Source organism: Papio anubis, chromosome 2, assembly GCF_008728515.1.
Source record: "Papio anubis isolate 15944 chromosome 2, Panubis1.0, whole genome shotgun sequence".
Lineage (NCBI taxonomy): Eukaryota > Metazoa > Chordata > Mammalia > Primates > Cercopithecidae > Papio > Papio anubis.
The window spans coordinates 177,813,897-177,837,511 of NC_044977.1; the positions used below are offsets into that span (position 1 = coordinate 177,813,897).

Here is a 23,615-nt window from a genome sequence, read left to right on the forward strand (position 1 = left end):
CAGTCTTGTGAAAATGAACTAATATGCCTATTTACTGAATTACCATATTTCTATCTTAGCTTTTAATCATAAAATAAAGAAAGGTGACTATAAGTGGGGCAAATCTTCACCAAAAGCAGTAGGTGTCAGGAAAGAAAGTATAAGAGACAAAGAAAGCAAAGGAAGTCCCTAAGTGGTGGGAAACAGATGAAAAACGAAAGTCTGAAGAGGTCTCTGGAAAAATGTAAAGCACCGCAAAAGGAAGAAGATAAACAGCCAGAAGAGCCAAGGGTCCTTACGACAGTCTTATTTGGCCCTTTTGGCCAAACCCCAAAATGCGAAGACCAGTGCAACTGGCTTATTAACTGACACTCCCCACTAATCTTTCAAGAGGATGAAGCGTTATTGCAAGGATGAGTTCAGGAAAGTATATTAAATTCTGCTCTGGTTCTTCTCCTCTCAAATATATTCTCTTGATCTTTTGTCCCTGTTTGTCCTCAAGGGCACCTGTGTCATCTACTGCATTCTGCCAAGGTTCCATTGTCACTAGTTCTGGCAGTGGCGACTCCAGTGTCCAGGCTTCTCCAAGCCTGTTTTATACCATCACGCTGCTAATGCCAGCTCTTACCTGGCACCAGAATGGGCTTGTCTAGTTACAGGCATCTGCCCGAACTCAAACCATGTTACCTAGATTAAGGCTTGCAAGCAAATAGCAAACCAACCAGTAGCACAGAGGGCAGAGTACTCTGTACCCTCAAATCACTTTCCAGGCCCAGTTCCCTCTCACACTTGAAACCCACCTAAAAAGCCCAGGCTCCCAAAGAGCACAACCTTTTCCAGCTCTGAGCGTGGTTCTGCCTGCCTCTTCCCCATAGCACAGGGAAGGCTGGAGAAAACAGATACCCAGTCCCCTGTCCATCAGCTGTTTACCTCCATCAAGCTGCTGAAGTAGATTTAGAAGCCACCAGGAATGGCAAAAGAGCTGCATAATTTAAGTCTTGACTGAAAAGCCAAATTACCTTTTTTTTTTTTTTTTAAAGACAGTCTTTCCCTGTCCCCCAGGCTGGAGCACAGCAGTGCGATCTCGGCTCACTGCAACCTCCACCTCCAGGGTTCAAGTGAATCTCCTGCCTCAGCCTCCTGGGTAGCTGAGATTACAGGTGTCCGCCAACCACACCTGGCTAACTTTTGTATTTTTAGTAGAGACGAGGTTTCGTCATGTTGGTAAGGCTGGTCAAACTCCTGTCCTCAAGTGATCCACCTGCCCCGGCTTCCCAAAGTGCTGAGATTACAGGCATGAGCCACCACGCCCAGCCAAATTACTTTTTTAATTTTAATTACACACCTCTCCATAAATGGAAGCTAAGTGAAGCACTTCAGACCCAGTATATCTTGGAGATAACATGAGAAACAGGTCTGGGAGCCCAAATGAATAGCTGGGAGGCAGATGAATACTGAAGTATTCTCAGATTTCAGTCTGGTTGGCAGTGTGTTTGAAACAAAAACAGCGTAATGAGCAACATTTGGAGACAAAAGCTCCAAAGCAAACATATATCCCAGAAGACACAATTAAATGCTATACAAGATGAAATACACAAGATCATAAATCATTTTTTATTCACAAAAGGGACAGAAGGAAAAAGAAAAAAAAAAAAAAAACAGTGCAAGGATCAGAAGGCAAAGAGCCATCACGCAGGAACAAATCTGTATGAGTATTTGCTACGCTTCAGGTAAGACGGGCCTTCCTGCCCATTGAACACTGAAATGAAACCCTGCCAGCGTTTCACTTTAATGAGATTTTGATTTCCATCAGCCCAACCTGGCACTTCTTAGACATAACCATTATATTTTTATCAATGTGTGTCAGGCAGCCGCTATAGCAACTATCAACCCTGAGAGCCCCAAGTGTCTAAACAAACACATTTTAAGGCAGCACTCCCAGGGCCAACGTATTCTCTATTCTCTTATCCCACTAGCTTGAGATTCTGGAATTCCATTTGAACTGCAGACAACTATGATGTTTTTCCTGCAGGAAGTAATTCGATTTCCCCCCAATGTGTAGCATAGATTTAAGACACACAGTAGGTTGTTTTAAAACTTCAGGGGCTGTGTTACATGGAATATGACATGTAAAAAGGGTAAGACGACAAGGAAACAAAGTAGTCATTGTGATGCTTCATGCTGTATTCTCCAACTTTCAGCTAAGTTTCTGGATGACAACAACCCAAATGAACGACAGTGGGCTAGCCAGGCGCGGTGGCTCTTGCCTGTAACCCCAGCACTTTGGGAGGCCAAGGCGAGTGGATCACCTGAGGTCAGGAGTTTGAGACCAGCCGGGGCAACATGGAGAAACTCAGTCCTTACTAAAAATACAAAAATTAGCCAGGGGTAGTGGGCACCTGTAATCCCAGCTACTCAGGAGGCTGAGGCAGGTGAATTGCCTGAACCTGGGAAGTGGAGGTTGCAGTGAGCTGAGATTGTGTCACTGCACTCCACCCTGGGTGACAGAGTGAGACTCCATCAGGAAGGAAGGAAGGGAGGAAGGGAGGAAGGGCAAGTGAGAGTCAAGGGTGGAAGAGAGAGCACAGGGAGGACATAAAGGAGGTAGCACCTGATGTGACATAATTTCAGGGACACTTCTTGGTCTCCCCTTTCTCCAATAATTTCCATTTCAACCTGTCACCACCTCTGAAATGCATCCAATTGAGCTTTGTTCCTCCGGGCCCTTAAAAATGCCAGAGATCCAATGAAAGTTAGAAAGAAGAAAAAAAAAAAAACAACGAATTTCCTAGGAAGCCCTGAAGAAATATTTTTTTAAGAGGGATTAATTTTAGGAAAAAGAAAATGATTCAAGCTGTATTTACTAGTGAAAGATTCTCGGAGCAGAGCCTATTACGTGCAGAAGCTACACAAGTTACAATACAGGGCAAAAAGAGACCACAGAAATTTTGAAAAGTTTCCAGTCTCACTCCAAATTTCGTTCGAAGGCCTCAATGGGGTCACTGAGGCTCCTTCCAGATCGAAAATGTCAAAAGCCTCATTAAGCTTCTGCATTTGGGATTCATTCTTAAGGCTGAGAAGCAGAGGAAAGGTAGAAAAGCAGGTCTAGGTGCCTTTGCTCCATGCTTGAATATACGCAAATCTCCTAGACTGGATTCTGCCCCCAGATTGCTTTATTTTGCAAAGGCTATCAATGGCATAACCAGCAAAGAGGACTGTACTCTTGTTAATTTACTGATTTCGATCATTGTGCTGTCTTTAGAGGAGAGTGTCCTTTTTTTTTAAAGGAAATACACACTGAAGTATTTAATAGTGAAGGGACGTGATGTCTGCAATTTACTTTTAAGTGGTTAGAAAATTGTAATATGTAAATATAGTGAAAAGATGAAGTAAACATCATAACATGTTACTGTTTAAGGAATTTGTAGAGGGATATATGAGCATTTTTCATACTATTCTTGCAACTTTTCTAAAGTCTGAAATTATTTTTTAAAAACATATATACACCTGCCTTGAGAGAATTACAACGCTCACAAGACACGGTTCCCAGCCTCAGTTTGGGGGACTGAACCCACTGAGTGGTTGTTCTGGATTGAACAAAGAACCCCAGGCCGGGAAGACACCTGCCACAGCGGAAAGAGCCTGGTCCTGCTCTCGTTCTGCCACTTAGCTGGGTGGCCTTGGGCAAGTTGTTTAATAGTTCCGTGTCCCAGCATAACATCTGAACAATGCACATAATCATACCTACTTTGTAAAGATTTCAGAAAACATGTAGCCAAGGCCAAGTTCAGTAAATGATAGTGGGTTTTACAAAGAGAAAACCACATTACCCCCACACAGTCTACTCTGAAAAACCAACTGTCCCGTTTACGCTTCGGTGAAACAAAGGGCAAAGGGCAGCTGGGGAAAGCATGAAATATAAAGACTATCACTCATAGTCTGGGCTTTACTTCCTATCACCTAACTTGCCTCATTCCTTCATTAATTAAGTGACCCCTGAGCAACAAAGCACAATAAGGCTGCTGTTATTCTGTTAATTATAGTATTTTATAATTGTGTGTGACATAACCAATCTCAAGCTATTTTTACCTTTATCTTAATCTTCACAAATATCTTTATATCTGCTCATTGATTAAACCTTCCTCCAAAAGGACTGAGGCATCTCAAGGACCTGCATTATTATCTCCAGCTTCTTGATTAAGAGCTAGAAATACTCCTGGTGTGTATTCCAGAGGTTTCCTCGTGAGGGGACAGGCAGGAGGATGTTTACTGCAGCGAGGTGAGTGGGGCAGAGGCTGGAGGCAATGTGCATTATCTGTCATCTGAGAGTGGCTGGGTATAATGTGGTGGACCCAACACCACAGAAATAATGGACCAGATGCTACATGCCAGTGGATCTTAAAAACAGAATGCTGAGGCGTGTAATCCCAGCACTTTGGGAGGCTAAGGCGGGAGGATCGCATGAGGTTGGGAGTTCAAGACCAGCCTGACCAACGTGGAGAAATCCCGTCTCTACTAAAAATACAAAATTAGCTGGGCATGGTGGCGCATGCCTGTAATCCCAGCTACTCGGGAGGCTGAGGCAGAAGAATCGCTTGAACCCAAGAGGTGGAGGATGCAGTGAGCTGAGATTGCACCACTGCACTCCAGCCTGGGCAACAAGAGTGAAAACTCTATTTCAAAACAAAACAAAACAACAGAATGCTGAGTGCAAATGTTATGAATGGAATGAGACTTATAATGTGATGCCAGCAAGTCTGAAAGGTGTTCCATAGTCTTTATGTAAATATTTTAGTTACATTTTTCACAAAATGTTACATTTGTAACTTGTAAATAAAAATATATCCCAAACAGTAGAGGAAGGGCAGGAGAGATGAATGCAGAATTACATTTTTCATAAAATGTTACATTTGTAACTTGTAACATAAAAATACCTCCCAAACAGTAGAGAGGAAGCGCAGTAGAAACACTTGGATATAAGGATAGACGGATGGATCACAGAGAAATGGATGGACTTAAAGGAGGAAGACAATGGGACACACACACATAGTGTGTATACTCATCCTAAACATGGACGAGCTGCCGGCGGTCTTACCCGAGGCTCCTGGCTTCTGGCTGGGCTGGCCCGCCTGGTGCACGCTCTGCTGTAACAAGTTGAGGCACTCCCCAAGGCAGCTGAGGGTGGCAGCAGAGGTAGCTTTCAGGAGCAGCAGGTCCTGGTCCAAGGCAGTGAGGGGGCCGGACCCTGGCAGGGACTCAATGGCGTGCACGAGGTTCTTCTGCTGCCCTTCCACCTGGTTCATCATCTACAAAACAAGACGACAGTAAGGAGGTGAGGGGCAGAAGCTCTTCTTTCAACAGGCTGGGGAGGCGGCAGTTAAACCACAGAAGTGGGTAAAACTGGGTGAGGGTCAGTTCCGTGTGTTTGGTGCACGTTCGTCTTTTGATAAATACTCAATCCTGGGTGAAATCTGTCTCGGTAAATTTATCCAAAGGCACTCTAATCAAAAGAGAATTTTTGAACTTTAGAGCTAAAAGGGGCCATCAGGGCCATCTCGGTATATCATTCTACAGATCTTCTGGAGGTAAGTCAATAATAAATACATTGCAAGCGTCCTTGCAACCACCTTTAGAGTTCTTTTTCTACAGAAGGTTATCTGAGACAGCAGGCGCGCTGTGGCTGTCCCTCACAGCAAGGCTTCCTCCTTGCTTTTCCTCCAGCTCCAACCCTTAACTCTTTGGTAGTCCTGTTCAGAGTTCACGGAGCGCAAGGGAAATCTGGGGCTGGTGTTTGTACAAAGGAGATCACAATGAAACCAGTGCTGAGCCCCCCCTTCACTCACTTGCAAATAAAAAATGCTAAGCAGGACATGACCTTCTTAACACCACGAGACATGTCAGGCAGAGAAAAACCAGGAATCCTAGAGCCAGTCCTACTCCATGGCTCAAGCTATGACAAATAATCATATTTTGTGGCCTGGCTTCAATTCATAAGCTTATCATAAGACAAACAGTAGACTAATTATGTCTTTGAACTAACAAGTCAAAAAGAAAGGAACACAGGAGCTAGAAAAGGACTTTAATGGTTATCTTGTGAAGTTCATCCTCCTCATGTTTTATCCCATTAAACAGGATGATGTATATAAAGTGCTTAGACATCATGTCTAACAAATAATTAGCGGGTCTACGAAGTGGAGGAGCTCAAGCAACCCGCCCAAGGTCACAAAGCCCATTGACATCAGAAGCAGCAGTAAATTCCTGTTCTCTGGTCCACTGTGTTTTAAGCTTCTCCACAAAAGCTGTTTTTATTTGAAGCAACATCTCCTGCTTTGTCACTGTCACCCTTGGAGGATCCTTGTCACCATGATGTCACCAGTGGGAAGAAGCAGTAATTCTGTAAAGACTGCTGGACTTGGACACAAAGCTCATTCCTTTTTTGCTTAGCCTTTTTTCTCTTTCCTTTTGAAACAAATACCTGCTACTGGCAATTACTTCAAAATGATTTTTTTTAAAAAGATTAATTTTAAGAGACATGTTCCACAGCTGTGGTTTGAGCGTTCTCATCTTAGTGTACACATCCATAATCTGGCCATGCAAATTGTTTTTTTGTAGATTACAGAAGATCTACCTAGCCATTCTGGCTCCTAAAACAGTGCCTCTAAATAAGGAAAGCTCAGTAAGTACTCATTTCTTCTTCAGGTCTTTGTTTAAAAGTCATCTTTTTAGGTGGGTGCAGTGGCTCACGCCTGTAATCCCAGCACTTTGGGAGGTGGGTGGAACACCTGAGGTCAGGAGTTTGAGACCAGCCTGGCCAACATGGTGAAACTCAATCTCTACTAAAAATACAAAACTTAGCTGGCCGTGGTGGCAGGTGCCTGTAGTCCCAACTACTCAGGAGGCTGAGGGAGGAGAATAGCTTGAATCCAGGAGGTAGAGTTTGCAGTGAGCTGAGCTGGCGCCACCGTACTCCAGCCTGGGTGACAGAGTGAGATGCCATCTCAAAAAAAAATATATATATATATATCAACAAATAAAATAAAATAATAAAAGTCACCTTTTTGAGAAATCTTCCCAAACCACTTCATTTAAAATTGCACCTCCAGGCCAGGCATGGTGGCTCATGCCTATAATCCCAGCACTTTGGGAGGCCAAGGCTGGTGGATTATTTGAGGTCAGGAGTTTGAAACCAGCCTAGCCAACATGGTGAAACCCTGTCTCTACCAAAAAATACAAAAATAAGCCAGGTGTCATGGCGGGCACTTGTAATCCCAGCTACTCGGGAGGCTGAGGTAGGAGAATCGCTTTAACCCAGGAGGCGAAAGTTGCATTAAGCCGGAATCATGCCACTGCACTCCAGCCTGGGAACAGAGCAAGACTCAGTCTCAAAAAAAAAAAAAAAAAAAAATTGCACCTCCAGCCCAACCCCAGGCACACCTGTCTTCCTTACCAACCTTATTATCCACAGCATCTACCTCCTTCCAAACTAACTTGTAATTTCCTTATTATATTCATTTATGCTAGTGTGCAAGCAGGAATCATCATCTGTGTTGTTCACTGATGTATCCCAAGTACTATAAGTACCCACCTATTGAATGAATGAATGAATCCAAGTCTCCCTCCTCTCACTGAAGTGCAAAAGAATCCGTTTATGACATATAGTCTACAGAATACTTGATGAACATAATATGGCTGAAGATTTAGTAACGGATAATACCTCCATTATCAGTTTGCCAAGAAATACTGCCAACTAGTTAAATTTAACTTCAAACAAGATAAAATGTCTATGTATTCTCTGACATTTATATGTATAAATGCTAACAGTTAGGGAGAAATGGATTTCGAGCTATTTGTAGTCAGCATTTCTGTAAATTCCTACCATAAAATCCTGTCTTAGAAAAATGTACTGAAAAGAAAGAAGAAATCATGATGAAACATGATACATTATGTTTTTATTATTATGAATGGTGCCATAATGCTTAAGAGAAAAGGTGAATAAAATCAAGCCATAAACTATATGGTATATACTCATTTTTAATCAACAAAAAGAACTCTATTCCAATTATATAGTATAGGATAAATATTGTTATTTCATAAGCATAAGATATTATGAAAATCTTAGGTAATAAAAACATGAAACCACCTTGGAGGATATTCTTCTCTATTACAACAGATGCACATGCTCAGAGATGGAATCCATGCACTAGCTCTCTAAAAAAGCATTCAGGCCAGGAGTGGTGGCTCACGCCTATAATCCCAGCACTTTGGGAGGCCAAGGTGGGCAGATCATTTGAGGCCAGGAGTTGGAGACCAGCCTGGCCAACATAATGAAACCACATCCCTACCAAAACAAACAAACAAACAAAAAACAAAGTTAGCCGGGCATGGTGGTGCACCTGTGGTCAGTCCTAGCTACTCAGGAGGCTGAGGTGGGAGGATCCCTTGAGCCCGGGGGCTGGGAGCTGCAGTGAGCTGTGACCACACCACTACACTCCAGACTGGGCAACAGAGTGAGACCCCATCTCAAAATAAACAAACAAACAAACAAACAAATAAATTAAAAATAAAAAGCATTCGCCGGGCGCGGTGGCTCAAGCCTGTAATCCTAGCACTTTGGGAGGCCGAGACGGGCGGATCACAAGGTCAGGAGATCGAGACCATCCTGGCTAACACGGTGAAACCCCGTCTCTACTAAAAAGTACAAAAAACTAGCCGGGCGAGGTGGCGAGCGCCTGTAGTCCCAGCTACTCGGGAGGCTGAGCCAGGAGAATGGCGTAAACCCGGGAGGCGGAGCTTGCAGCGAGCAGAGATCCGGCCACTGCACTCCAGCCTGGGTGACAGAGCGAGACTCCGTCTCAAAAAATAAAAATAAAAATAAAAATAAAAAAAATAAAAATAAAAAGCATTCATCAGTATTTACTGAGAGCCTATTGCCAATAGCAAGGGCAGGTAGCCTTTAAAGGCAGTGGGTATGTTTGGCAGTTACGATGACTGGGGAAGAACTATGGCACTGAAAGCAGAGGGCCCAGGAGAGCTAAATTTCTCCTGAATCAGGGCACAGTCCTATACAACAAAGAACGCTGCTGTTGAAAATACTAACAGTGCCCCCTTGAGTAACCCTTTGCTAGAAACACATCAATAACCAGGCACCTCATAGCTTTGACTTCTTTCTTGGGAAACTGAAGGCTAAAAATAATACAAGCTTTATAGTGATTGGCACACAGTACACACCTCCTACAGACTCATTTTCTTCTCATTTTCCATGAGATGTGAAACAGAACTCTAGTCTTTAATGACACAATCGATGCCAATCTTCACTTTATGTTAGCTTCATGAGAATCCAAAAGAAGTTGATTGAACCCTGAAAGAAATGTAGGAGTTCTTGCCTTGGAGCTGTGCATCACAGTTATTACTGCTCTAACACTTGCTAAGACTGGGAGGCACTGATGAAGACTCTTCATCAGACTTCCAGAGAATAAGTTTTAGCTATGTCCATCTCTCTCTCACTTTTATTAAGGGCACATGTGAGATGATAAATGTGGTACCAAAAGGCAGAATGCACCAAAAATACCAACAGTAAATTCTTAAAAAGGGCTCCTTCTCCCCTTCAAGGTGCCTACCAGCTTATCAATAAAGGAGCAAAGCCCAACCATCCGCAAACAGACTCACCTACATCTTCCAGCCTTTAAGAAAATGTTGAACCATTTACTTTAATTACGAAGTCTCAAATTATAACCCCAAATACTTCCTCCAAGGCACACCAACATTCATCATTCATGATTGTTTAAAAACAAGCAAAAAAAGCAAAAATTTCATTTCTTTCTGGAATTTGGCTTCCACAATCAGGCCGTCATGATGATGTAACACGGGCACAGAAACAGAGCCTCAAATTAAATTTCAGAGATAAACCACCTGAAAATATCAACTCTGAGGTTGTAAAAGAGATGAAATGTAGGTCAAGTTGAACTTCACAGATAAGAAACTTCTCAGAGAGGGAATAAAAATTCTATGACCTGTTTCTTACAGTACAAACGATGACACGTGCATTGCAAAATCAAAGCATAGGAGTTAATGTTAATAGCATCAGTGGCTGCAGAAAGAGGAAAAACAAGTCAAAAAATCTGAAACGAAGATGCAAAGATCGAAACCCAATGGTATCTAGCTCAACAAGTTCAAATCTGGCTAAAGCAAGGACTGCAGTAGACAGCAAGAAGATAAGGGCCTCATTTGTCTAGACTGCTTCGGATTTTTCTGAGCTGTAAACCCTGGTGCAGGTTTCAGAGGCCCCTGAAAAGTCCAATCCTGATGGGTCAGATGTCAACAAATTTGACAACTTCAGTCACTCCTCCATTACCCTCCAAAAGCTCAGCATAAAGCGGCTCCTAAACAAATATTCCTAACCCTAAAGAAACCAAAGCTGCTTCTCTGGTTGGCAGAGCCTCAACCGGTGCCCCAGTGCCTTCAGTAACTCAATCTGTCCGGCTTGGAAGGAGGCCGAACAATTTGATGCCACATACCAGATGGCCTTGGTTTGGCATTTCTCCTCAGTCTGGTGGCATTCCTGAGTCCCCGCTAAGTTCCCCTCTGAGTCAGGGGATCAGTCCTTGGTTAATGTAGGCACTTTTTCACTTGGCCAATGTCCTCACCTAAGCTTTAAAGCCATGCTTCAAGGATTTTTTTTTTTTTTTTTTTTTTTTTTTTTTTTTTTTTTTTTTTTTGTTTTTTTTTTTTTTTTTTTTTTTGAGATGGAGTTTCGCTCTTATTGCGCAGGCTGGACTGCAATGGTGCGATCTCAGCTCACCGCAACCTCCGCCTTACCTCCCGGGTTCATACGATTTTCCTAACTCAGCCTCCCGAGTAGCTGAGATTACAGGCATGTGCCACCACGCCCAATTAATTTTGTATTTTTACTATAGACAGGGTTTCTCCATGTTGATCAGGCTAGTCTCGAACTCCCAACCTCAGGTGATCTGCTCGCCTCGGCCTACCAAAGTGCTGGGATTACAGGCGTGACCCACTGTTCCCAGCCGCTTTATGGATCTTTAAACCAAAACCACACACACACACACAGTTTACTGTCTGCATTAACATTGCTTTACTATCCTACTCCACTCCTCTCATGAGCATTACTTTAATTTTCCAGGATACTCCATCCCAGAAATGGTTTGATAATTTATTATAGGAACTTCCCCAAATGTCCATCAACTCTTTAATAAAAACCATCAACACTCTGTCCTCTAAAAGTCTTTCAATATCTTGCCTCAAAATCCTTGCCTTGTTTTCACTAATCCTGAACTGTTAAATCTTGATTCTTAATCTTAATCCTAATCAAGTCTCCACACTGTAAACCAAACTTCCAGTTCTTGATAAATGCTGACCTTGCCTTCCCGGCTTGGAGACACAGCCAGCACCCTGCGGAGGTGGTGTTTTCCCTCACAGTGGCCAACAATAGTTAGTCTTGTCTTATTAACAAATGATAAGTTGATATGTGGAGAGCTGGCATTCCAATCGCAACTCCCTTCTCCAAACTTCTGAGTGCTGGGGCACAGTCAGTCCTGGTCTCACCCCTGAACAATTTTGTCTTCTCTCAATGAGCTGCTGAGTTTTCCTACCTGACATTCTACCTTCGCCCTTTAATTCCCAGCCTATGTCCCTTATTCTACACCTCCTGGCACAACATACCCCTAAAATGATAGCCCTCCAAGCGTTCCCTTCAGGCAGGGTCCTGAGCCCCTTGGGACACTGCTCCTCATACCCACAAACACAATCCTGTGTAGGCCAGTCCCAAACAGTTCGTGACTGCCAAATATCTGTTAACCCCGTTTCAGGGGCGTGAAGAAAGAAAACCCCCATCGAGTGTACAGAACTTCCAAATACACATTTCTCTCAGTAGGGCTAAGAGAGTGACGGTGGCAATAACAGACAAGATGAGCGGAAGGAAGAGGGATCCAGCTCCAATGGGGAGAAGGTGCTGGCTCAACAGGCGACAACGTTACAAAGAAGAAGAAGAAAGGAAAAAGGCACAGAAAGAGAAGGGAGAAACCAATATAAGGAATATCACACTGTATACTATAAACCAAAGGAAACAAACAAAGAAAAGGTAAACAGAAGAAGGCAGGATCTCAAAAACAGTGACCACCAGGTCGTCAATGCACTTACTGCAGGGCTCTGCAGACTTCTGAAAAGGGCCACGTAGTCAACACTTTAGGTTTTGCAGACAGTATGGTCTCTGTGGCAACTACTCAACTCTGCCACTGTAGCTTGAACGCAGCCAGAGGCAGTGAATACACAAATGGGCATGGCAGTTTTCCAGTGAAACTAACATTTTTATTCACTCTCAGTTTCGGTGTCAGATAAGATCTTTTATCACTCGTGTTGTGATTGTCCTGGTTCTTGACATGACTCATGATTTTCAATTCTATCCTAGATATTTTGGTTATTATGTTAGGGGACTCTGGGTCCCATTTGATTTTTTTCTTTTTTTAGGCTGGGAGTCTTATGTTTAAGTTTAGAACGTAGGTCCTGGCCTGCTTTTATGGGCTGTGGTTCCAGTGACAATCTAATTTCAGAGCCATTGTGGTACTATTTTAATCTACTTGGTTCATCTCCTGCCTCTGGAGCCTCCACTCATCCCTGTCGATGTTACCAAAGGGGACAGAAAGAGCTTCCCCAGACCTCTGACTGGTGCCCCTAATTGAAAGAATGGAGTTTCCAGCCTTCCAGGAGGGGAGCAGGATCACCCTTGTCCATGCCCCTAGCTGCATCTTGCCCTAACTCTGGGTAGGAGGGAAGTCTCAGGCCTGAAGTCATTTTTTATGCCTCAGAGCATAACAGTCTGCTTTCCTTTCAAAGGTGTATAAGTGTAGACATCCTATTTCCACTTCGAAGTTGAAGACTGCTTCATAAGCAGATCTAACTGGCCGGTTGGAAGGTTGTACTCATCTTTTTGGTAACAGAATCGATTCTCCCTTTCAGAAAATTGGCAGAAGAGATGCATTCATTATTTCTAGATATTTCCTGCTTTCTAGATTCATACTTACTTTGCCTTGGACTTCATGGTATAATTATTGAGGCTGACCATCACTAAGTGACTTAAGCCATGATTCCAGGGTTTTCTGTCCACCCTTGTCCCTGGAAGGCAGGACAGGCTAACGGCATTTTGAAGTTCAACAATTTGACACTCTACCTTTATCATGTGAGATGAGAGGGATGGAACAAAAGAGTGGTTGAAAGGACAACCCAAAGACGTAGAACATCCAAAGCTTTTTCTGGTCCTTCCATAGTTTGAGTTGGTATCAAGAAATCTCAGTGTTGCCTCTAAACCAGCCCATGCTGTTGAGGACAAAAGGTAAATGCAAAATTCTGAATTGCACCTACACACTCAAAAGACACTTTCTGAAGATGTGGGGAGATAAGCCTTCTACAGTTCCAAAAAACCGATTCCTTTCTGTCATTTCTTCACCTTTGGTTTTTCTACAATCATTGCCTCATCACTCCCAATAGTAAGACCACACTGCGCAAACATAAAATGCCAATTTTATCTTTACAAACGCCTTAGGAGGAAACCATTACTGAGATCCTCAAGAAATGTGAGATTGTAACACTCACAACTTACTGACGGGTCTGTGAAGTCTGACTCTTTGCAGGCAGGAATCCTGAGTTCGGAGAAGCTGAACGACCTTGTCAAAGTCACAGCTTCACTTTCCTGGCAAGGCACGACTCACCGTTAGTCCTCCGGCTCCACTTCAGCACCCTTTCCACTCTGACATGCTCCTGTGTACTTCCTCTTATTTCTTTCATATATTCTAGAAGCAAAAGCTATCTCCTGCCTCAGAAAACAACTATGATAAGGTTTCTTCCTTTCCACTGTCCCTCAGCCCACCCATTCTCACCATCTGGAAACCAGCTTGCTTGTTTTTGCTTTCCGATTACAAAAGGCTGGCTCATTCCACCAACCACCATCCCAACAGAATCAGACAGTAAAAACAGTCATGAAGAAGGAAGTAAAGTTACCTGTCATCCCACTTCCTGGAGATAAGTGCTGTTAACATTCTAGTATGATTCTGACTCTTCTAATTTATATGTACACACACAGAGGTCTATTATTTTATCTTAAAAACATCACTCCTTATATATAATTGTATAACCTTTGATCACTTTAGAATACATCATCTCTAACACTTGGGACGTACTTCAAAATAACCCAATGGGGGTAAAAGAGCAAGGATGAAACAATATTGGCTTTGGGGGTAGCTAAAGCTGTTGATGGGTACATGGAAATTCAATATGATCTTTCTCTAGTGTATTTACATTTGACATTTTTCATAACAACAATGTCTTTTAAAATAGGGGGGAAACCTCCTCTTGGCTTTCACATTTTAAATCTTAAATGTTAACTGTTGCAGGCCGCAGGCATGACAGGCAATGAGCAGGTGAAGAACCAATGGAAAAGTATTCAGAAACTCCTGTGTGAGCTAACAGGCTTCTGAATGTATCGCTGTGGTCCACAGAGAAGGCTGGAGAAGGTAGCAAGGAGATGCTGTATCAGCTACTACAGCCTTAAAGTTGGTGTCTCTTTGGACTTTAAAATTCTTCCTACGCAACTTATTTTTATTTCGTTTAATCAAATAAACATGAGGGTTTTTCCATGAAAAAAATAAAATAAAATAGGGGGAAAATACATTATTATGGCTGAAATGTATCCTTCACCACATTCATATGTTGAAGTCCTAATTCCCAGTATCTTAGAATATAACCCTATTTGGAGATTGGGTCTCTATAAAAGGAATCAAGATAAATAAGGTCTTGAGGGTGGTCCCTAATCCAATATGACTGGTGTTCTTATAAAAAGCGGAAATTTGGGCCAAGAATAGTGGCTCATACGTGTAAATTCCAGCACTTTGGGAGGCTGAGGCAGAAAGATCACTTGAGGCCAGGAGTTTAAGACCAGCAGTAAAGACGTGGGGAGAAGATGATCATCTACAAGCCAGCACATCCTTCTCTCACGGTGCTCAGAAGGCACCAACTCTACCAGTGACTTGATTTTGGACTTCCAGCCTCCACAACTGTGAGACAATGAATTTCTGTTGTTTAACACACTTTGCCTGTGATCCTTTGTTAATGCAGCACTAGTAAACTAACAGACACATCACAGACATCTTTACACACCGATAAACACAGATCTCATTTTAATGACGGCATGTATAAGGGCTTTTAACTCCAAACCAAGTAGGTCTTGGCTTCAGAACAAAAGTTCCTTTGACGCAATCTCTATCAGTTTTTCTCATGTCATTTTTGCTAAAGGAAACAGTGAAGTGGAAGAAACATTTTCAGAACTGTATAACAGAATATGCTGTAGAAGACCAAAAATATACCACCCCAAAATATAATTATAGAAAACCAGAATATGCCTCCTAAAATATGCCTCTTTAGCATAAGGATTATTTTGAGAAACTACAGACACCAGAACAGCTCTGAAAACAAAGAAGTTATCCTTTTGTAAGGGAAATTTACATTGATAAAGCAAGTCTCCATTCTCTGAACCAGGAAGATAATAAGGATGACTAAACTATAGAGCCTCATCAATGGAGAAGGCACAAACTTAAAAATCTGCATATCAAAACGTACTCATGTTTACAGTACTTTTCCTGGATACCTCCCCAAAATCTGCCTTCCCATCACCCTTCTTAATCTCACAGGAAGATGTTATTTATGCCTGAAGCCTATCACCTCTTTGAGAGTTACTCATTTCTCTGAGTATCTCTCATGCATGCACGATATGTACATGTATTAAATTTCAGTTTTTCTGTTGTTAATCTGTCTTTTGTTACAGAGTCCATCCCAACTAAGAACTGAGAAATAAAAATAAAATTCTAGGACCCCCAACCAAGTAAACAGATACCCCTGTTAGCCAAGGGGACCCCAGAGAAACCCTGAAAACAGAGCTCCCAGCCATGACAGGATGGGAGGTCCAACTCCCTAACTGCTCTTAGGCTTTCTTCCCTAAGGGCTAAACAGAAACCAGCCCTTTCAAACAACTCCACCCCCATTTCAGTTAAGCCCACTGACACTCCCCCCACCCTTTTGTGGTTTCAACAAAGCAACTGACAGGCATTCCTGATAAGAGATCACTGACCACAAGAGTGGTTCTGGCCAGTCTAGGAGGATGTGCAGTGAGGGTTTTCGCGTCCTGTGCTTCATCTTTTGATGTGAGAGGGCCGAAAACTCTACCCCTGGATCATGCTACTGCTGCATTTTTTTGAACATGGATCTCATGGAGCAGCATGAAGTTCAATTGCATGTGTACATATTTCTCCTTTCATAAATATTCATGATTCCTCCTACAGCTTCTTGAATATGTTTATTTGGCCACCTTGTTCAGTATAAAGCCTTGGCTTATTCTTCCCACCCTTGAAGTGCCTGTTTCTGGCTTCTGGCCAGAGACTATGCTTCCCAGCCTGTCAAAATGGCCACCCTACAGGCTGCAGCCATTTGTGAGAAATAAAGCTCTCCTTTCCAAATCATGAACCTCATCATTCTTCAGTTGACAGAACTATGAAGAGTACGGAAAAAAATATTTCTCCTCCCCTGTGATTTCTACACAATGGTTAAAAATTATTTATTTAGAAATCCCATTTGTCAGAATTGAGTAACCCATAAACATGTTGAAAACAAGGGGTGAAAGATACAAAAGGAATAATCTCTTAAATTGTTTTCAAAGAAAATGCCACTGTCCAACAGAAGGACTCTGAGTAGAAGGCAAAGGATCAGTGAATAAGTGCCTCATTCGCTATAATTTATCTGTTCTCTCTGCCTCCCACACACACAGACACAGGCCTGAACAGGATCCTGAATGCAGATCGAGCAGCACTTACGTCTCTGGACACAAGGTTGGCCTCCCTTGCCCAACATCTGAAACTGGGGCTTCTATGGGAGTTCCATTCTGCAGCAGGCTACTCTTTGTTTTGTTTTAATTAAAAATCTCCTTTTAACACAAAATAATACTTAACATAGAAAAAAAACAATCAAATAGAAGGAAAGATACCCATAATATATCCAGTACCAGAAAGAAGTTTTAAAATCTTGGCAAATGTACTTACAAAATTTTTATGTATATATATGGCCAACCCTTAAACAACGTGAGGGTAGTAGAAGATCCTCATATAACTTTTGGTTCCCTAAAAACGTATCTACTAATATACCACTGTTGACTGGAAGGCTTACTGATAACATTAGCAGTCGATTAGCACATATTTTGTGTGTCATATTATATGCTGTATTCTTACAACAAAGCAAGAGAAAAAGAGATGTTATTTTATTTGCTTTCTATTTACTTTTTTTTTTTTTTTTTTTTTTTTAAAAAGAGCCTCACTCCATCACCCAGGCTGGAGTGCAGTGGCACGATCTTGGCTTACTGCAACCTCTGCCTCCTGGGTTCAAGTGATTCTCATGCCTCAGCCACCTGAGTAGCTGGAATTACAGGCGTACACCACCACACCTGGCTAATGTTTTTTGTATTTTTAGTAGAGACAGGGTTTCGCCATGTTGGCCAGGCTGGTCTCGAACTCCTGACCTCAAGTGCTCTGCCCACCTTGACCTCGCAAAGTGCTGGGATTACAGGCATGAGCCACCATGCCCGGCCAAGAGATGTTATTTTAAAACTTGTAAGGAAGAGAAAATATATTTACTATTAATTCAGTGGAAGTGAATCACCATGAAGGTCTTCGTCCTTCTCTTCACATTGAGTAGGCTGAGGAGGAGGAGAATAGGAGGGGTTGGTCTTGCTGTCTCACGGTGGCAGAGACAGAAGAGTTGGAGAAGGTGAAAGGAGAGGCAGTCACACCCAGTGTAATTTTTACTGAGAAAATCCACATATCAGTGGCCCCGCACAGTTCCAACCTGTGCTGTTCAAGGGTCAAGTGTACAGTCACCCCTCAGTACCCATGGGGCATTGGTTCCAGGACCCCGCCTGGATACCAAAATCCATGCATGCTCAAGCCCCTAACATAAAAAGATACTAATATCTGCATATCCTCCCATATGCTTTAGATCATCTCTAAATTATTTATGACACTTAATACAATGTAAATGTCACATAAATAGTTGTTATATTTTATTGTTCATGGGAAAGTGACAAGAAAAAGCTTGTACATGTTCAATATAGATGCAATCATCCATATTTTTTCCTGAATATTTTCAATCCTCAGTAGTTTGAATCCACAGATGCAGAACCCACAGATAAGGAGGGCTGACTGTATGCCCTTTTTTCACTTTTTATGAAAATTTTTATGCAGGCCATAATCATGTATATAACCTTTTTAATTCAACATGCCATGTCAATGAATTTCTACAATACTATTTAAAATACTGCAGAACATTTCATCACATAAATATGCCACAACTTACTGCCCAATTCCCTATGGCCGACATTACGATGATGTTTAACTTTTTTCTCTATGACGGATTACAAGTCAACAAACTTCTCTGTATCTAAATCTTAGCATAACTTCAAAAAGATTTTGTTAAACTTCTAGAAAAGGAATTGCTGAATTTAAGGTTTTTTTTTTTTTTAAATAAATACTGCCAGTTCACCACTGAAAAAAACTAACAATTTGTATTCTCTCAGTAATGTGTGAGCTGTCTTCCGCCCTATCACTCTCCAACATCTTTCTTTCTTAAACAATTTCAGAGGCAAAGAAAAAAAAAAAAAAAACCCAAACCAGTATTTTATTGTTTTCATTCATTGTTCATGTCCCTGCATAATGCAGGGCAAAGAAAAGTTAAGAAGTTTCCGCCAGGCGCGGTGGCTCACGCCTGTAATCTCAGCACTTTGGGAGGCCAAGGCAGGTGGATCACGAGGTCAGGAGTTCAAGGCCAGCCTGGCCAACACAGTGAAACCCAGTCTCTACTAAAAATACAAAAATTAGCCGGGTGTGGTGGCACATGCCTGTAATCCCAGCTACTTGGGAAGCTGAGGCAGGAGAATTGCTTCTTGAACCCGGGAGGTGGAGGTTGCAGTGAGCCAAGACTGCACCATTGTACTCTAGCCTGGGCAACAGAGTGAGACACCATTTCAAAAAAAAAAAAAAAAAGTTTCCATATCCAGTAAAGAAAATTTAAGGAAATAAGACTAAAGAGGCCTGGTGTGGTGGCTCATGCCTGTAATCCCAGCACTTTGGGAGGCTGAGGTGGGCGGATCACTTGAGGTCAGGAGTTTGAGACCAGCCTGGCCAACATAGTGAAATCCCATTTCTACTAAAAATACAAAAATTAGCTGGGCGTGGTGGCACACAGTTGACACCAGCTAATCCAGAGATTGAGGCAGGAGAATCACTTGAACCCAGGAGGTGGAGGTTGCAGTGAGCCAAGATTGTGCCACCGCACTCCAGTCTGGGCGACAGAGCACGAGTCTGTCTCAAAACAAAAGAAAACAAAAGAAAAACTAAAGGGAGTCAGAGAGTGTTTTCCTTCATAAGGATAGAGAAGCCTTGTCCATGTCTGGCCATGGGCACCAGCACATGGGGGTGTGATGGTACCCAGCAATGAAAGGGAAACCAAAGTCCTAAGCAAAGAGAGGGCAGTGCTATTGGGAGAAGCAGGTGGATCCAGAAAGCAATAGAAGAAGTCAAAGTTCTCTCCTAAAAGATCCTAGGGACACGGAGAACAAGGGGAAACACTTCCCTCACAGTGCCAGAGAAGACAGGTCTACCTGGACCTTGAAGTTCAACTGCCTAGTTATGATGTCCCCAGAACTCACTAGGAGCCTCTTCCCACGTTCAACAAGCTTATCTAAAGCTCAAGGTCTGGTTTTAAACCAGCGTTCAACTCAAGGAAAAAAGCACAGAGTAGCCCTTTGCTGCTTCCCCCACATTCCCCACATTTATCTTTCTCTTCTCACTCTTTTCAAAATACTTCCGTTATCAAAGCCATGTCAGTAACAGCCACTACATGAATGATACAAACAAGGGCATTTCACAAGATGGGTGGCTGGGCTGCAGTTTACAACAGTGCTTTCACAGTCACAAACTGTAATCCTCCCAGCTCTGTCTTGGCCACAAGCAAGGCTGCTTACTGTTTTTGTTTTGTTTTGTTTCGAGACAGGGTCTTGCTCTGTCACCCAGGCTAGAGTACAGTGGCGCGATCACGGCTCACTGCAGCCTCGCTCTCCCAGGCTCAGTGGGTCCTGCCATCTCAAAGTACTGGGGTTACAGACGTAGCCACTGCACCCAGCTCCTGATTACCATTATTCTCATTTTACACAACCCTGGGGCTGAAAGCGTAAAACCATTTGCCCAAATCAGAATTTGCAGATGGGAGATGTCAGGACTGAAGGATCCACACTTCTGTGCTCCTAACCTCATGACCAGAAGGCATGCAGAACCATTCTGTTCCTACAGATCACAGCACAAAGGCTCCCATACACACTCTGATGCTCACCTAGCATGGCCTTCCACCTAGAAGAAAGAAGATGCTTGGGAGCAAGCTGGCTTATCCACCCACCAATTCATCCGGAACGGAACGAGAACACACACAGCAAACTCCTCTAGGGTAAAATTCACAGAAAAGAAAACACAATTTATAAGCAAAGACGTAATAAGAAAGGGTAAGGAATTGTTCTGCAAATGGTATGAAAGTTTTATTCAAGTGTTTACGTTTCTGTCAGTTCTCTAATCAGAAATCATTTAACACACATCATATGAAACAAAAAAAAAAACCAAAAAACAGAAAACCTAAAATGCTGCTTTACTGACTCACTTCAGAAGTCTTCTGATTAATCTACCGTCATTTCTCAGCAAATCCTGGATACTATATCAGTGTTTTTTTTTTTTCTCTTACAGAATATAACCTTACAAACCAAGGATCAGCAAGCATGAAATTAAACCATTTTCTTCAGACTGCTTCACCTTTGTTCACTCATACTCCACATACATGCTCAGCCTATCTCAAAGAACCTCTAAGTGTCCAGATATTTAATCTGGATTTTATGGAAATTCTCTTATTTTGCAAGGAGAGTAGGATGTCTCTAAGAATTCCTGAAGAAAACATACCAACTAATATTCTAACTTGAGCTTCACAGCATATATAACTAGGCCTTAGCTCTACCCCAAAAACACCTGCCATTCTCTTTTAAAACTTAATTGCTGTTTTTAGATCAAATAGCTACCCAAAGTAGCAGGCAAGAACATGACTACATGCTTCTCTTTTCCACTTAGAATTAATTTCACTAGTACTAATTATTTTCAGGAAAGAAATGCATCTCCAAAGGGTACTTGAAAAAAGAAAAAAAAAATGGACAGAAATTTCACACCTCCAGGCAAATCCTTTACATCATTTCAGCTTTAGCAAATGAAACTCCGGAGAGACAAGTGCATTTATCAGGAATCTGCTTCATTAATCTGAAAAGGAAAATTACGTTAAGGAATAAGCCACCATTAATTAATATTTATTGTATCCCCACTGGGTAAATGACACTGCAGTCACCAATTTACAGAAGAGAGAACACAATTCCTGCACACCAACTACTTAACAATGTAATCCTCAAGGCACTCAAATATGACACAGAATAATGGTATATAACAGACTGTGCTTTGCAAAAGAGCTAACCGCCCTTTGCGGACACGTGCATTTAGAATTGTTTTCCAGTGATGGAAATGAACTGGCCTGGATCCATGTCTACTCCTACTCCATACTTCCTCACTGCTCTGAGCATGCACTTTTAAAGAGAGTACATGTAAGGGTATATAGTCCACAACCACTGTTCATATAATAAACACACAGAATGAACTTACTATATTATAACTAGTCCCACGTGTATCTCTCTCCATGGCCCAGCGTGCTGATGGTATCAATCAATTAATTCACTGCCAAACTCTATCTGGGCAGGGCCCATGAGACCTTACTCAAAGGAGATGCCTGATGTATGTTTGTTGGGTAGATGAATGGAGGAGAGGGGAAGGGGGGAGGGAAATGGGAAGACAGGGCAAGTGAAAGGAAGAGGGACTAAAGGGAGGCAGAACAGGAGAAGAAGAGAAGGGAAGAATAAAGAAAGAGGAAAGAAGGAAGAAGGATCGAGTTCCAAGGCTTCTGGAAGTTTTAAGACGCTGGCATGGTTCTCTAGCAAATCTGAGAACTCCTTTCCATTGCCCCTAGTTTGTTGTTACTACTTTCACCCAAGGAATAAAAGATCTTGTGTCCTGTTAACCTGGGACCTTGAAGCTTCAGCCTTAAACATTATTTCTCTCTAATACCAATCTCCCAGCATGGGCGGAGTATTTTAACTGCACATTGTATATCTCTGGGCACACAATCCCAAATTTCTTAACCTCTAACTTAATCTATATGATCGTGGGATAAAGAAGGCACTACCCGAATGAGTTTCAGGCTCGACTTCCAGTGAAGTCCATGACATGTTTTTCTCCTAGTTTATTTTTATTCCTTCTTCCACCCCGGCTTACAGGTTGTTTTCACCAGGTAGCCTTCCATCACCCTCCCAAAAGGCCATGATCCCCATCATCCATAAAACATATCATGGGTAATTAACTTTTTTTTTTTTTTTTTTTTTTTTTTTGAGACAGGGTCTCACTCTGTCGCCCAGGCTGGAATGCAGTGGTGAGACCATGGCTCACTGCAACCTCTGCCTCCTGGCCTCAGATAATCCTCCCACCTCAGCCTCCCAAGTAGCAGGGACTACAGGCACGTGCCACCATGCCCAACTAATTTGTGTGTGTGTGTGTGCGCGATATAGATATATATATATGTGTGTGCATATATATATATATATATTATATTGTTTTGTTTTGTTTTTTCTTGTAGAGACACAATTTCGCCATGTTACCCAGGCTGGTCTAGAACCCCTGAGCTCAAGCGATCCGCCCACCTCAGCCTCCCAAAGTGCTAGGATTACAGCCATGGGTCACCACACTCAGCCTCTACTGATGTGTTACGTTACTAATTTGTTAATCTCTCTTGCCCTTACCAGGCTCTAAGTGCCACTTTGTCTCCTCTGTTCACTGTTGTTTCCATAAACCTAGGACAAGATGTGGTAAACTGTGGGCAAAAAAATATCAGTTGAAAGAATGAATGAATGAATGAATGAATATACAAAAGAGAGCATCCAGGCATCTCTTTGAGAGCTATGAAGTGGCTGTTCTCCTTCCTTCGGACAGGTAAGAAGATCGGTCGAAATGCCACTATAAGATGGGTCCATTTGAACCAAAAAACGTATATACCCAATCTAAGTGACAGCCAGTGGGACTTTAAAATTAGTAAGTGAAAAAGGAGGTACAATACCATTTCTGGGGATAAGTAGGACCAGGTTTGGGGTTTTTTTTTTTTTTCTTGTTTTATCAAGACTGAAAAGCTCAGTAGTCAAGGGACAAGGTTTCACATTTTCCTTGTATACCTCCCAGGGTTTAGTTGATCACAGTCACAGAGAAAGTTTAGTAGCAAAGAACAGAAACCACCCACACTCATGCAAGGAGAAGGGGATTTGCTGCATGGATACAGGAAAGAGTTGCCCCGCATCTACTTGAAAGAGCTACTCCTTCTTTCCTTCAGAGATATGGCAGTCTCTTATCTCTCTCTGTCCCTCGGTCTCTGTGATCTCTCTCTGGTTTTCACACCTTTCTGTCTCTTCTTGC

General features: G+C 42.3%; 1 protein-coding gene across 11 annotated transcripts in view; it reads right to left on the minus strand.

Annotated features, from left to right (window-relative positions):
- OSBPL10 (oxysterol binding protein like 10) overlaps nt 1-23,615 on the minus strand; it is a 325,500-nt gene that overhangs the window by 84,429 nt on the left and 217,456 nt on the right. For all 11 annotated transcript variants that reach the window (XR_004181986.1, XM_031662893.1, XM_017956006.3 and 8 more), the window contains one exon: nt 5,075-5,285. Coding sequence is in view for 10 of the 11 variants with exons in the window: in XM_031662893.1 (XP_031518753.1) it covers nt 5,075-5,285 (211 nt within the window). In the remaining variant the exon portion in view is untranslated. The remainder of the gene's footprint in view (nt 1-5,074; nt 5,286-23,615) is intronic.